Source organism: Octopus bimaculoides, chromosome 6 (assembly GCF_046866305.1).
Source record: "Octopus bimaculoides isolate indiv1 chromosome 6, ASM4686630v1, whole genome shotgun sequence".
NCBI lineage: Eukaryota > Metazoa > Mollusca > Cephalopoda > Octopoda > Octopodidae > Octopus > Octopus bimaculoides.
In genome coordinates, this window is record NC_142933.1 from 21,708,840 (window position 1) to 21,724,689 (window position 15,850).

At 36.9% G+C, this 15,850-nt stretch overlaps 2 protein-coding genes across 3 annotated transcripts in view; one reads left to right on the forward strand and one right to left on the reverse strand.

Moving 5' to 3' along the window:
• The window catches only part of LOC106871478 (Fanconi anemia group J protein homolog), a 51,709-nt gene extending 50,198 nt beyond the window's left edge, over positions 1 to 1,511 (reverse strand). The window contains exon 1 of the mRNA XM_014917954.3: positions 1,441 to 1,511. The gene's annotated coding sequence lies outside the window, so the exon portion shown is untranslated. The remainder of the gene's footprint in view (positions 1 to 1,440) is intronic.
• Positions 1,512 to 1,707: 196 nt separating this feature from the next.
• LOC106871479 (intraflagellar transport protein 22 homolog) lies at positions 1,708 to 15,240 on the forward strand. Of its 2 annotated transcripts, none has more exons than XM_014917956.3 (6): positions 1,708 to 1,865; positions 4,499 to 4,575; positions 5,524 to 5,610; positions 7,558 to 7,656; positions 9,010 to 9,113; positions 14,914 to 15,240. In XM_014917956.3, exons 1-6 carry the CDS (start codon positions 1,821 to 1,823, stop codon positions 15,066 to 15,068), a joined length of 567 nt encoding a protein of 188 aa, XP_014773442.1. In that variant the 5' UTR covers positions 1,708 to 1,820; the 3' UTR covers positions 15,069 to 15,240. The 2 variants fall into 2 exon arrangements, with proteins under 2 accessions (XP_014773442.1, XP_014773443.1); XM_014917957.3 differs by lacking the exon at positions 9,010 to 9,113 and adding an exon at positions 11,373 to 11,467.
• The last annotated feature ends 610 nt before the right edge of the window (positions 15,241 to 15,850 follow it).

Consider the following 15,850-nt stretch of genomic DNA (forward strand, 5'->3'; position numbering starts at 1 on the left):
AATTCTCAAATAATATCACAAGCAAACAGGTCACCACAGAGCTTACATAGCATTTAGATGAATCCTAGCATATTACTGATATTCATATTTATCAGAAAATGCTATTTTGGGTGAATTACTAATATACTTGTAAACAATCCTTAATTTCATATTTTCTGTAGTTTTAATAGTCACACAATACATGCATTTGAACATGTAGCTTTTAATATATAAATGTGTGTGTGTGTGTGTGTGTGTGTGTGTGTGTGTGTGTGTGTGTGTGTAACTGTGTTCAAGATAACGAGAGCACTTAAGTAGTTATTGATCTGCTTGAAACAACAATCAAATTTCTTTCAAATCCCACCCTACAGTCCTGATTGCACAGCATCAGGGAAAAGTACTAGAAAAAATGGAATGGTCATGGTTGGAATACTTCTCATCACAGGTCCATGCAATCAAGGATGACCTAAAACTTTCTTCAGATCTATGCAAAGAATTTTGATTGAACAGATCTATGATCGAAAACAGTATCTCAGCTGTGATCAGCCCAACTTCATGTATGTAGGATTGCATTGCCTTTCTTCTTTTGAGACAATAAGGTATGACTTAAAGGAAAGGCAACTACATGGAATTACCCTTGTTGGCTTGCATGAAGGGACTTGATTTCAAGAGTGGAAACTAACCAAATGTTCGTCAATTTCAGCATCACCTGTTAGCAGTAATCAAACAGGAAGTGATTTCTGGCAATACAGTGAACTGATCGATAGATGATTCAAACAATATCCTACAGTGTCATTCAGTATAAAACGGATAGGTAAACTCTCTTCTAGTTTAAAAGTTAGGAACTAAAAGGCAAAATGATATATATATCAATCGGTGTGTCTTACTAAAGCGGACATTTTTGGTATTCACAGAAAGACGGTTTTTTTTTTTTCTCGTGAAAAATCGGGGGAAGCTGAACAATTCTAGAGAAACTAGTTATTTCACTTTCAGACTGTCCGAAGCAATCGAATACAGACAATGTTTTAAAGGGAAAAATAATAAGAAAAGAAAATGTTTAAAAAGACAATGTTTAACAAGCAACGTAAGCGGTAATCATCTTGTTTCGACAGCAAATCTAAAACATGCAAGAAGCGAAGTACACACTTGTTTCACTAGAAAACGTAATTAACATAAGTTGGTGCATATTAGTAAACTGAAATTTAGAAACCACTATAGTCATAAAGCTTCTTTAAAATCACACTGTCATTAATTCTATTAGGAAAAAGACATATTTATTTATCATTTGAATGTTTACTTATTTAAGATAGCTTAATTCGCCTGCGTACTTGCGCTCTTCTTTAGTTTAAGTTTGTAATGGAATACATTAAAAGTTACTAAGTAAATGAATGCAAAACAAATGAGATAATTTGAAGGGTAAAGTTAATAGATTAAAGTGCCGATTCTTATAAATCTACTTACAAACCAAAATGTCAATATTTATATCAGAAATCCCGCCATCGTTCCCATAAAACGAGTAACCGTCCACGTGTAAACGGTGTCTAGTTCCTGTGTAATATTTATTCAGCTTCGTCGAGAGACAAAAAAATGTACCTACATAGCTAGATTTTTTGCCTTTTATCAAACATAATTCACTCCTAAGAAATGTATTTTTTATGGTAATGTGTAAATAAAATTGGTGGCAAAATAGTTGTAACAAACGTGTTTATATGTTGGTATATTTGATCCACCGCATTGCTAATGATATTTATTACTGCTAGTGTAATGTTTTGCCAAGAGAGGGCGGCAGTAGTACCAGGAGCCTGGTTACCAAGTAACACATAAACCACACCAGAAAAACCATGTCTATGTTCAAAGCCAAAGTTTTACTTCTCGGGCCGATGGAAGTAAGTGTATTTGCTTAAAATAGTGTTGTTATGTCAATAAATTATCTTGATTAGGCTTAAGACCGAACCAGTGAGAGAACTGCTAGAAAGAGCAGTTAAGCCTCCCTCAAATTACACAAACTTTCTAAATGAAATGACACACTGCATAAGTTCTATATACACTAAGTCTGAATTAAAAAATGATGGTCATGTTTGGAAAGTCTTTTATCATATATTTGTTACATGAAGGCTGGCCGGAGACTAAATGACAACTATTAAAAAAAAACTCTTGATTTTCTCATTCTGCCGTATTTCATCTCCACCCACAAAGAAGAAGATTCGAAAACTCGCAGATATTCAACGTTACATTTATTGTCTTTAACTTCAGGCTAACACTAAATAACCAGGTCTTTGATCTGAAGCGTTCTAGTATTGACCACTACATCTTTTCATTTACAAGCACAGTATTAACCATTGTGTCCATTTTAAAGATGGTAAGAGGTGGTTTGAGGGAGATTTAGTTGCTATAAGACTTAGTTACTCCATCGTTTGCATTATTTGACATTTACTACCTCTACCCCTCCATTGAAATATCCACAACTTTGTTTTACTAACTTCAGAAAATAAAACAAACTGTGCAAGAAAATGTCAAAACTACATTATGGGAATTAATGTTGGTGTTCTTTAGCCCAAGGTCAGCCCTAATCAAGCAGACCTATGACCAAGGACCTTCTATCGTGGTCACCCTGTTTTTCATCCAAACATATGTTGGACTACATTTCAAATGTATCATTTTGCAAGACAGATCAAAGGGAGAGTTGGATCTGCTTTAAACAATGTCAGATTTTCCTGATGTGATCCGTCTGGTGTGCTTTTTGATCAGGTGTCAGAAGACATGGTACCCAGCTAGCAGAAACCTTTGTCATGCCAAGTTCATTGTGCAGTATATTCTCAACTCTCTCACGGGATATACTAACAGCCTTGGTTATTTGATTTATAGTCAATCACCATGTGGTGAACACAATGTTTTCCTCAGTGGTGGCAGTTGTAGGACCTTGAGTCATCTTCAGTCCATACCTTGAGTCATCTTCAGGACCCTCCCTCCTCCTAAATCTAACTGCCCACTTTTGCACTGCTGCCAAAGCTGAAGTTTTCTTTGACCAGTCAGATATCAGTTTGCATGGAAAGAAACAATGCAGTTATTAATAAGGAGAGTTGAAATGAAATCATGCATGATTTCACAGCTCTAGCATCACTCCTTCGTAGTCAGCCTACTAACTTTTCAGCCCACCCTCGTAACTCTGCCAAGTGTGCTGTGATGTCAGTCAGTGCTTGTTGCATCCTTTTGTTTGTAAAGCATTTAGACTAAACAGTAAATAGTGAGTAAATACACTCTGCAGGCAGTAGGCATTAATAAATATATAAAGTATTAAAGTCAGTTTTCAGCAAAACACCTCATCACTATGAGACAATATGTATGCAAATAGTTTTTGTTGTAAAAGTTGTTTTTTTTACATATTGATTCTTAGTGGTAAGTGGTCTTTTGTTAACAATTTACTGTATCAATGCTGACTCCTTAAGTTGGTGTTGGTGTGATGATGGATAATATTTAAGTAGAATTTGGACCATACAAGCTTCAGGAACTGTAAACCTACCTACTTTGTCTTCCCAAAAGACATGTATCTGGGTTAAACACATGATCAATGTCTGTGATAGTTGCTACAGCTGGGACAAAAAATGAATTTAACTGATGCATGACAGCCAGGATTCACTTATAATGATATGTAACTCAACATGCACGTTTTATCCATCAAAAGCAACAATGTTGCAACTATTTTGGTCTATAGCTCACTCAGCCACCCTGAAAGGAAATTCCTTGTAGGACCAGATACTGTGTTCTTTTTCTGCAAGAATGCAATGTCTCTGTAGAATATCCTCCTTTGTTTGTTCTCTGTTTACACTAATAAAGGATGGGAAACTAAACAATTTATTATACCGAAGTATAATTATATGTTTATGACATATATAGCCTTATTTTAGATGAGTATTCCCATAGGATTCTGTGAGACATTACTAAAGGTTCCATGAGAAATTGATATATAGCCTAATTATATAGGAGTGCATTTTCAGTCTATATCGTCTAAAATCACCATCTGGGTATCGTACTAAATGTATACAAACCATCAGAAGGCATGATATTGTGGAATTTGCCCGCAGTACAAAGGGTACAAGCATTTCACTCTCACACATATACACATGATGGACTTTAGTTTCCACTTACCAAATTTACTCACAAGGCTTTGGTCAGCCTGAGGCTATAGGAGAAGACACTTACCTAAGGAGTAAACCTGAAACCCTATGGTTGGAAACCAAGCTCAAAATCTCTTTGTGGATTTGTTATAGTTTAATATTTTCTCCATTTGAGCTAGCAAAATCTTTAACTAGCTGGGCAAAATGCCTAGTAGCATTTTGTCCGTTTTTATGCTCTGAGTTCAAATTCTGCTGAGGTTGACTTTGCTTTTCATCCTTTCAAGGTCGATAAAATAAGTACTAGTTGAGCACTGGAAGTGATGTAATCACCTTACCATATCTCCCAAAACTGATGCTCTTGTGTCAAACTTTGAAGCCCCAATGTTATCTCCATTTATTTTCAGAGTGGCAAAACAGTCCTGGCTAATTTCCTGTGTAAAGCCACTGAAGTTACAAATATTTCTCCTACTGTTGGGGTCAGGTGAGTGACATACTCTAGAATTAACTAATTTCTTCTTGATTTTCATCATTGTTGTTGTTGTTGCAGTTGTTGGTTGTTTAACCTGATATCAGACCTGATCAAGCAAAGCTATGATGAAAGATGCTTTGACCTAAAGTATTCCATTTTTACAAAAATTTTTGTCTGATATAACATATGAAGAACAATATTATTCAAACTATCCTTTTCAAAGGGTTGTATGGTGTGATGCAAGAAAGATTTGACTACTATTTCTAGTATATCAGATAACTATCTTGAGGCTCCTCAGTGTATTATCATCACTGTATTAAAGGAGGTTTTATTGGTGGTGAGGATGGTGATGGGAGGAATGATGATGATGATGTACACATACATAAGCCCAGGACATGTGTGCTTGAAAAGTCAAACAGCAAAGTAATGCACGATACAAAAACTTTCTTAAAAAGCTTTTTAAAATAGATAGTAACTTTTAAGAAAATCTTTCTTCAAATATTGTGACTGCATCAAGTATTTTCTGCAAAATCTCTTATATATATATTCGATGTTGACAATTCATTCTATTGCCATTCAGATTTTTGTCTCAATATGTATCATCCTCCAGGTGAAGAAAATATCTTATTAACACCTGAAAGACTGTTAGATCTGGAGAGATTGTAGAGATGCTGAAGCTGTGATAAGTAGATGTGTGCTGTGTACAAGAGATAAGATGGAGGGGAGCCTCAACCAGAACATGGGTATGAATTTATTTGATTGGGTGTGAGTGTGTATATACATACATACATATATATACATACATATATATATATATATATATATATATATATATATATATATATATATATATATATATATATATATATATATATAAAATTCAACTTTGAAAATGAGACTAGCAGTCATTCCCAAAATTATAAACCTATATATTTTGTTTTTCTTTCTTTCTCTGAACAGAATAATGGAGTTTGAACAGCCAATGATTCTGGATGGTCGTAATACTGTTGCTGATATCGAATTATGGGATTGTAGTGGTGATCATAGGTATGTAGTAGTAGTTGTCTTACAATGGTGATTACAGGCTTGTAGCAGTATTGAAATGGTGTTCACACACACACACACACACACACACACAGAGGCATATATACACACACACACACACACACATATATATATATATATATATATATAATGCCAGCATGGAAAGTTGATGTTAAATGATGATGATCATGATGATATATATGTGTGTGTGTGTGTTTATGAATTTATTTTGCCTGATTGCTGATGTGAAACCCTGTGTTGAAACAGATATTGTTATGTTTTGTTATGGTCATTTTTTACCTTTTTTCTTTGAATCTATAAGAGGGATAGTTTTTGAGATGGAATCCATGTCTAAACACGTTGTCCAGTTACATTTCATAATGGAGCTTATACATCATTTGTGAAGGTAGATTTATATGAATTTGCTGTGTCCAATTTTAGTACAACATGTAAATAGCATTACTGTCCCATGATGTGTAATAGTGCACTACACTTTTTAGCAAAAAGGCATCTATCACCCAATACAGTAGTTGTGCTGTTATATATCTGTAATCAATACAATAAAGTTAGGTTTAGTTAATCCTTTTAGAAACATCCAGTCACCATAGAGCCAATACTTCATTCCAGTTTCTATCATTTAGAATGGAATGTGTGAAATATCCACTGGATTAAAAGCTAGTGTATCACATCAACTTTCAAACAAACTCCTTAAGAAAAGCACATTCTTCTGGTTGAACCCAGGATTCCACTCATACTTTCCTAATTTACTGATGATAATGTATGACAAAATTAACAGTGTGTTGAACAGAAAAATTGCTTTGTAATATTTAGTTATGTCTAGTGTCCATTTACTCTTCAGTTGCTCTAATTTATAATTTTTGGTCTTGTGCCTATGTTACAAGTCTTTATTATTATTATTTATCGTCTTTGCACAGTTTCTATTGCTGGAGATGTACTACAGTGTCAGCTGTTCACTAGCAGTGAACTAAGGTAACACCCCTTATATTTTGAGTGCCATCCAGGGTATTTGAGCAGTTCCAAGCAGTGTTGTTTTCTGCAAGTGCTCCACCCTTATTGCAGCCCCTATTTGTTCCATGTACTACTCAAGATTTTTACTCACTGTTCCCAGGGCTCCAACAGTTATTGGTACTACTACCACCTTTTTCAGTGACCACAACTGCTTAAATTTCCAAGCTAACCTGTAATATCTATTGACTTTTCTTTCTTCCTTATCGCATACCTTGTCAGTTGGGCTTGTTATATCTCTGATCCAGCATTGTTTGCTTTCTTTCTCAATTAACACTATATCTGTTTTCTTATTCTCTCTCTCATGGTCGCACTGAATCATAAAATCCCATCATAAAATGTGATCAAGCTCTAGCTTGATCACATAATCTCTGTTCCGTGAGTTGAAACAATCTTCTTTCTCTCCATTGATCATACATACGTTGTCGGTATCCTCTAAGATGAACACCATTTTCGTCTACGGGGTTGTTCAGCTCACATGGTTTTGAGGATATTCAAATAACATGAATGCTAAATATTGAAATTCAGTTATGAAATATTGTAAAAGTACATTTCTCTGTAACTAAACAGTATGCGGTGTGACCGCATAAAATACGTGGTATCATTGGTAAGTTCCAGTAACAGGCTGTGGCAGTTAACATGTTAAATGTATCATTGATAAGTTCCAGTTATAGGCTGAGCCAGTTAACATTTTAAATAATACACTGGACACCAGATTTATTCATAGTAAGTAGGGAATAAAAATAAAGCTAATTTATTCTGACAATGCTCCAGCTGTAAGAAATAGCTTGACTTTTGCTTTAAATCATTGCAAAAATTAGTGGTGCACAATAAGCCATGAAGAGGTTGTGTTGTCATGGGACATTAATGAAAACCTGTCACTGTAATTTATTAATTTACCTTGTTTTCTGTGTTGTGTCTCAGATATGAATCCTGTTGGGCAGCATTTAGTAAAGATGCCAATGGTATTATCTTTGTTTATAACCCAGACCGTACCAACCACAACAAAGAACTTGAAGAGCTGTAAGATTCTTTTCTCTTACTCTTTCTCTCTCTTCTCTTCTCACATGTTACACTCTTCATTTCCTCATACATTTCACAGTTCACCTCTCTATCATACAACTTTAATATTTCATGGGGTTTTTTTCAATTCACCGAGCTGCAGTGGCTGACAGATATGAAGTGTTGACTTCTTGTTTGTTGGTAATATGTTTTACTCAAACAAAACTGTGGGAAGTCTACATTTACACGCTTTCATGTGCACACAGGGTAAACTTCCTGCTGTTTTCATACATCAAATTCGTTCACACTGTTGGTTGTCTCTGGGCTGTAATAGAAGCCACATGCTCAAGGCGCTGGACTGTGGGGCTGAACCTAACACCAAAGTGATCATCTTAACCACACAGCTGTGCCTGCATCTTATATATGTGTGTGTATATAAGTACATACACATGCACTTATATATCATCATCATTTAACATCCATTTTCCATACTGGCATGGGTTGGATGGGTCAACTTGAGCTGGCATAGCTAGGAGCTGTACTAGGCTCCATCGTCTGTTTTGGCATGGTTTCTACACCTGGATACCCTTCCTAACACCAACCACTTTACAGTGCACTGGGTGCCTTTTTATGAGGCACAGCACCAACAGGGTCACTGGTGTCAAGCTGTATTGGCCTTTGCCTTTCTCTTGGATGACATCAGTGGTGTGGAGTGGAGAGGTTGGTATGCATGGGTGACTGCTAATTTTTAACAAACAACCTTACCCGGACATGTGCCTGGGGGGAAATTTCTGGGTGCAGTTCCATGGTCATTCATAACTGAAGGGGTTTTTTACCTCCCACCTATCCATTTACATCTGATGGTGAAATGGATATGAATATGTAAACGTATTAGAAATCATTATTAATATTATAATATAAATGAAGAGGTAGAATTGGAATGCCTTGCTGTACTGAGTTATCTTTCACCATTCTAAAGATTCAAATTAAATACCAGCCAAATACTCAGGTCGGACATTAGTGTAATCAGCTCTACTCTTTCCTGAATTTCTGACTGGCCTTGTGTCTGAGTTAGAAATCATTATTATAAAGACTGTAAAGTTGGCAAAATGTTGTTATTGTCTTTTTAGTCATATCCCTTGCAAAGAGACATAACTGAGGTCATGCTGGGCCTAACTTTGCCTCTGATAAACTAAAATATCAGTCTTTGGGTCTTTATGCCTGGGTTAGAAATTTTTATTATCAGCAATGCTGGCACCTGAATACTGGCACTTGGGATCAATTTGTACCATATTCTTTCCAAATAAAAATGGTGGTTCTCTGAGTGAAGTTCAGCTAACCTACCATTTATTTTTTTTCTTTTACATGTTCTAGACTTGCTTATTTCCTACCTCAGACAGGCCTTACCACCAACCACTGCTTCTGTGTGAGCAATGTCAGAGCTGAGGCTTACAATGCCCCTGTTCGCAGTGAACTCCGTGAGTACAATCATCTTGCAGCTGGATCTCTATGCACGTGCACGCACACACATACACAGCTCTTGTCATCACTAACATTATCATCACCGCTATTTTATGTTTGGCTTTCTGTTGTGATGCTTTCAATCTCTCAAACTTGTATGCATGCATATATACATACATAACTTAAGTATTCTTAATTTTTCATTGCTATGCCACCTGATGATTGCAGCAAAGTAGTCAACTTTAAACTATTGAAATAATAATAATAATAATCCTTTCTTTATTAGCCACAAGGGCCAACAAAAATAAGACTGGACATTACAAAACACGAAGGATAAAGTGGGGTTACATAAAGTGTCATGTAAAAAGTCAATAACAATGAAAAATATAACAAAGAAAATGCTTAAAAGAGGCAAGCAACTCAGGGCTACTCATGGAGACCCCACAAAGAATCCACAGGCACCTGGACCACTAGGGCAAGAGCCCTCTCTCCATCTTTGTCTCTCTCTCTCTCTCAGACTTGGAAACTCAAAAGCGCATGCTCAAAGCAGGCCCATTGATATGGACCATCTTTGCCACATTCACTCACCTTTTAACAAATTTGCTGGAAGTCAGCACTTCTCTCTCAACCCTCACTTTCCTTTTCAGATGGTATCTAAAAAAGTGGATATGGGGTAGACCAAAGAGAAAAGTATCTGTCTTCAGCCCTTTCAGTCTAGACCACCACACAATTATAATAATAATAATAATAATAATAATAGTCCTTTCTATGATAGGCACAAGACCTGGAATTTTCGTGGAGTGGGGTAGATGATTTCGTTGGGTTAGTTGGTACTGATTTCATTGACCTTGAAATGATGAAAGGCAGAGTTGACCTCAGTGACATTTGAACTCAGAACATAAAATGCCATTACACATTTTGTCTGGTGTGCTAACAATTCTTAAGCCTTGAAATTTTGAAGGAGTGGGCAATTGATTATATTAATCCTAGTACTTGATTGATACTTATTTTATCAACCCTGAAAGAATGAAAAGCAAAGTCAAACCTCAGCAGGATTTGAACTCAGAATACAAAGAGTCTGAAGAAACAGCAATAGCATTTTGTCTGGCTTGTTTGGAAAGCATGATCGAAGAAAGGGTTATGAGGTAGTATCAAAAAGTTCCCAGATTAGTTCTGTTGTAGGCCAACAGATAGCAGCACACAGTTGCATGTGTAACGAGAGCTTGCAGTGACCTTCATGAGACAAATGACATCACTGTGTTTACTTTGCAAGTTGTGAAATTTGTGTGATTTTGTGATCACTTGTATTCTGTAGTCTGCAACTTTTGTCAAGGACAGGTAGCTGAAGCAAAAAGACAATGTGAAATTTTGCATTAAACTTGGGAAGTCTGCTGCAATGACACTGAACTTACTTCAGCAAGCTTACTGCAACAAGGCATGAATACCATGACAACACTTTGGTAGACATATTTAAACAACTATGTTTGTTGCTATAACAATATTTAAATTGTCACATGCTGCTATAGTGTATTTCAAGTGTCACATCTGTCAACTTAGCAGCTAAATCCCTCTCTCCACAAATTATTGAAGTTTTTCTTTTTTTTTTTAAACTTATTAATTTATGTTTTAATCATGTCTAGCACTGTACTCACACTCACACTCAACTTACATGTTACACTATGCTCAGACTCTCACAGTTTGTTTCGTAAAGTTTAGCAGTATACACACTTATTACTTAGTTGTATGTCAGTCTAACATTGGCCTCTCACAGTTTGCTTTTGTTATGCTTGCCACTGCACTCATCAATTGCTCTTTGCTCTTTCATGTCTGCCACTGCACACATTACTCCACTGATAACTCAGATAAGCCTAGTGCCATCAGCTTCCACTGTCACCTCTTCACTCCTCCATCACTACATCTGTTCATCAAAGCCATAATCACACTTTCAAACTATCAACAACCATCCCTTCCAAACCAAGTCAGCTCTGACACCAACTCTATCATTATCAATGACACCACCACTACTAACCACTCCGTCCCTACAAAACCATTATACAAGCGACACCGTCATCACCACAACCTCCACCTACCATAACTACTCCCTGTCCATCACTCATCACCATTCCCATCATCACTCATTACTATTACTCCACCTCACCCAACACTACAATCTCTACCTACCATCACCTCAATGGCCACTACTCATTGCTTTAATCATCACCATACCATCATCACTAGTGCCACCAATACTAACTGCTTTGCTTTCTTTATCCCAGATACAGCTATTTTGTCCGATCATGCAAAATAAGCCCCAAACGATGTATCTTAATCGTCTTACAATATCCATGTAATGCTTTGACCTATGATCTCCGTGAGTAAGCCATCTAATACAAGGATTTTTACTACATGTATAAATACTGTATGTGCTGACTCCTGAATATTCTTTGTTGTATTTATTGAAAGGTATTACAGGTTGTTTGCTGTGTGTGTGTGTGTTGTTCAGGTATTTATTATAGGTTCTCAGGTATGTTGAGTTACCTTTTAACTCCATGTCAATCCTGATCTAGCTAACCTATGATCAAAAGACATCTAGAACTATCTTATGTGTCTTTCCCTTTTTGAAGATAGTGTAGTGTGATGAGAGTGATTTGGCAATTATTTCTAGCAGCCTGAGTGATCACATAGATTCCCTTTTGTTGTATTTATTGAAGCTTTTCTGGTATGACTTGTTGTCATAACAGTAAGTCCAGGCTGTAAGATCACAATCACTATAAAACTTATGCCTTCATGTTGTGATTATAGGGCAAAGAAGCTTAACACAGGCTACTCTTCTTAAGTAACATTCATATATGTGTTCAGTTTATGTGAACACTAAAATCTTACATCCTTTTTCTATCTTTCCTTTACATCAACAATGTAAGGAGGATTTCTGTCCGACTTAAAGCCCAAACTTAACACCCATGGATCTATTGGACACACTGTTCTCAAAGCACTAGAAATATCATCCTGCTCTCACCAAGACTAAAAATGCTTCACTGTCCTAGAGTGTGTAAAAGGTATGATAGTTGTCATAGAGACTTTAGTCTCTCTATCACCTTTCAACAGCATTATGAATGAAGAGACATCAGAACAATTAACAACATATTAAAAAGGTTTTATTTATGACTATGATGCTTGGTTTCACAATTCCTGTCATTCTGCTTAGCAGCCGCTGATTAGGTTGTAGTTTGGTAATGGAAGGTTAAGGGCTTCCTTGATGCCTGCCAGAGAACAGTGTAAAAGTGCTTCGTGGAGGAGCGAGGTGTTGTCATGTAGGTCTGAGCTCAACTCACCGAGATAATGAAAGTAACTGTTTAAGTACGAGTTTTACTACGCATGCGCAACTCGAGGGGCTTCCGGTGGTGAATAGTACTTCCTCAATGGCGGCTATAATTTCGTGCCACTACAAGTGTTTCCAATTTACTTAATAATACCAGAGAGATTGTTTAATCCTTTGGCATTCAGATTACTTTGTCAAATACAATGTTTATGTATTCATATTGTTTGGAATTAATCATGCATTATCTCATAGCTTTGAGATTTCAATACAATTATATATTTTTTGAATGACATTGTAGGGTAGGTGAAAGAGGCCAGTTTTAGCTAGTTTGAACATAAAGCATAGAATATTTGGGCCAGATATGGCCAGTTTAAATGGTAAAGGGTTAATCACAAATCTGAGGCTTTATATAGCTATGGTGCAGCCTCACCTGGAATTTGCATCTCCGGTCTGGAACCCCTATCTTGCCCAGGATATTAATCGTCTGGAAACCATTCAGTGATGTGCAACCAAGAGAATACTCTATATCAGGCATTTGCCATATTCTGAACGCCTTACTTACCTGGGCATGGATTCATTGAAACTTCGACGTCTGGCAACTGACTTGGCAGACGCCCATAAAATTATTAACCAGCTTACCAACGATAACTCTGAGCACCTTTTCAAATTCCACCTGTCTAACACCTGTGGACATGTTTACAAAGTCAGAAAACAGCACAGCTCCTATGACTTTCGGAAACACTTTTTCACACTAAGAGTTGCTGAAACAGTGGTGCATCAGCATGGCCGCAGCTCTGAGCTGAAACTACAGCAAAAAAAACAAAAAAAAACCTGCCAGCATCAGTTGTTAGTTGTCGGAGCACTGCATCCTTCAAAACTTCCATGCTTCCTGAGATTCGCCAACACTACACCTGATTTTCTCCCCTCCATACACACGCAAGCATGTATCTGACTCATACACTGTTCACTTTCAAGACATTTGTACATTACTGCATATGCTTTATATGCACTTTTGACAAATTGTAGTGCACCTGAGCACTGTATACAATAATTTCATTATTATTATTTTTAAATTTAGAATTTTCGCTTTGCATTGTCCCTATTCATTTTCTTTCCCACACAACAGGGTGTATACAAAGGTTATTTTCTATGCCATAATACCTGTGGTTGTGCGTATATTATAGTGATTGATGCAATTATTGTTCAGTAGAGTAAACATGAAATGAACTGGAAGTTAATTCAAGGAGATACATTTGGATGGAAGGTTAAATTATTTAGTGTAAGATCTGGGGAAGGCGTTACACAGTAGAAGTAACAAGTGGTGTCAAGAGGGCTTTGATGGAGTGGGTCAAGAGGGCTTTGATGGAGTGGATCAAGAGGGCTTTGTCTGTGTGAGTTAGCTACCAATATGGTAGCTAACTCACTCAGACACTGTTGTAACAGTAATAGAAAACAGCAAGTCCTGATCACATAGACTTATGATCAAAGGTGTCCCAGCCATAGCTTTCTGTCTTACTTGGAATCAATGTATCGAGGACTACGTTATCAAATGTCACCTTTAGTTATTTTATGGCAGTATGTAGGATGTAATTTGAAGGGAGATTTAGTTGCTATTTCTTGCAGATCGAGAGACTACATAGAGGTAGCGCAGTGGTGAGTTATTCTTATATTATCAGCCTTTTCTTGGATAGTCTTTAGTATATGTGATGATAGATGCATCATCCCGCATGTGTGAGTTGTTGTTGGCACTCCGTCGCTTACGACGTCGAGGGTTCCAGTTGATCCGATCAACAGAACAGCCTGCTGCTCGTGAAATTAATGTGCAAGTGGCTGAGCACTCCACAGACACGTGTACCCTTAACGTAGTTCTCGGGGGATATTCAGCATGACACAGTGTGACATGGTTGACCCTTTGAATTACAGGCACAACAGAAACAGGAAGAAAGAGTGAGAGAAAGTTGTGGTGAAAGAGTACAGCAGGGTTCGCCACCATCCCCTGCCGGATGGCTCATGGAGCTTTAGGTGTTTTCGCTCAATAAACACTCACAACGCCCAGTCTGGGAATCAAAACCGCGAGTCCGCTGCCCTAACCGCTGGGCCATTGCGCCTCCTCATGTGTGAGTAGTAATCTACTGAAGCATGTGTTAAGGCTGCAGTATTTTTTGATTCTGAAGAGAATGCCCAGTCTGAAAAAAATGTGAAATGTTATTGTTTAGCCTCAAATCAGCCCTAATTGAGAAGGTCAATGATCAAAGGTATTCCAGCCATGACCATCTTGTTTCTCCTTTTTTTTTTTTATATCTACATTCTTGATTTTGTAAGAAGGTAGAGTATGATTTAAGAGTGATTTAACTGCTAAATCTAATAAGTTGATTGATCACAAAGAAGTTTGTTACTGTGCATGTGTGTGTAATCAGAAGTACAAGATACATAATAACATTTGTCAAAAGATTTTCTTCTTCACAACCAAATATTAATTTCCTGATTTTTCCTTTCAGCTCCATCATTTCAGAACATCCAGTGCATTGAAGCAAATTTGGAGTCCAGTTCAGCAGATCTGAGAGAGCAGCTTGAAAAGTTTCTTATGACTGTGTTGGTAGCCATGACTGACAAACGTGACCAAGAGGAACTCAGCATCATGAATAAAAGATGATGAAGTGGTAGTAGCTTGGACCCAGTTACTTGCTGTTTCATACATGGCTTTAACTTATCAGTGAACGATCTGAAGGAGTCAGACAATTCTAGGGAGGGAAAGAGAGAGAGAGTAGGTGGGGGGTGGGGGAAGACATATCACAAAATAAATCTGTTTTTGTTACTTGAAATAATATTTTGTTATTTGTTATTATTACTAATTGATAGCTCTGGATAGACAGAATCATTAGAATAGCAGACAAAATGTTTTGTGATATTCAGTTATATACTGGATTCAAATCCTTCCAGGATCAATACAATATGTACCAGTCAACAGCTGGGGTCAATATTATCGATTCTATACCTTATATTTGAGGTGCTGTGTCTTAAGAAATTATAATTAAAATAGTAGATAAACATTATAATGATAGCACAACATCTCAAAATTGGGGAGCTGCAATGCAATTGATATTAACCCAATACACGACTGGTATTTATTGTTGAAGTAACAGATGATGGAAATGTAGGAATGGTGGGACAAAATGTTTTGCAGAATGTGTGAGCAAAATCTGCATGGGTATTAGGTGGCCGCGTATTTCCTGAGCATGCACAAAAATGTTCATGCCTGTAGGTTGCGCCATTCACCCATAATGACGTGTTAAGTACAGAGATGAAGAGTGTGCTGTGTAATTTTTCTTTTTGAGCCAAGATGATTGAGTGCATTGAGCAAAGATACTGTATTAAATTCTGCCAAAAATTTGGTGACACGCAAGCCCAGGCTATCGAAAAGATTCAGAAGGCCTT

Bases quoted from the DNA above. Each gene is read 5' to 3' on its own strand.
- LOC106871479 (XM_014917956.3), top strand. From the start codon at position 1,821: ATGTCTATGTTCAAAGCCAAAGTTTTACTTCTCGGGCCGATGGAA. The intron at 4,576-5,523 runs GTGAGTGACATA...TTCTCTGAACAG, and splicing joins TCTCCTACTGTTGGGGTCAG to AATAATGGAGTTTGAACAGC. The intron at 9,114-14,913 runs GTGAGTACAATC...TTTTCCTTTCAG, and splicing joins CCCTGTTCGCAGTGAACTCC to CTCCATCATTTCAGAACATC.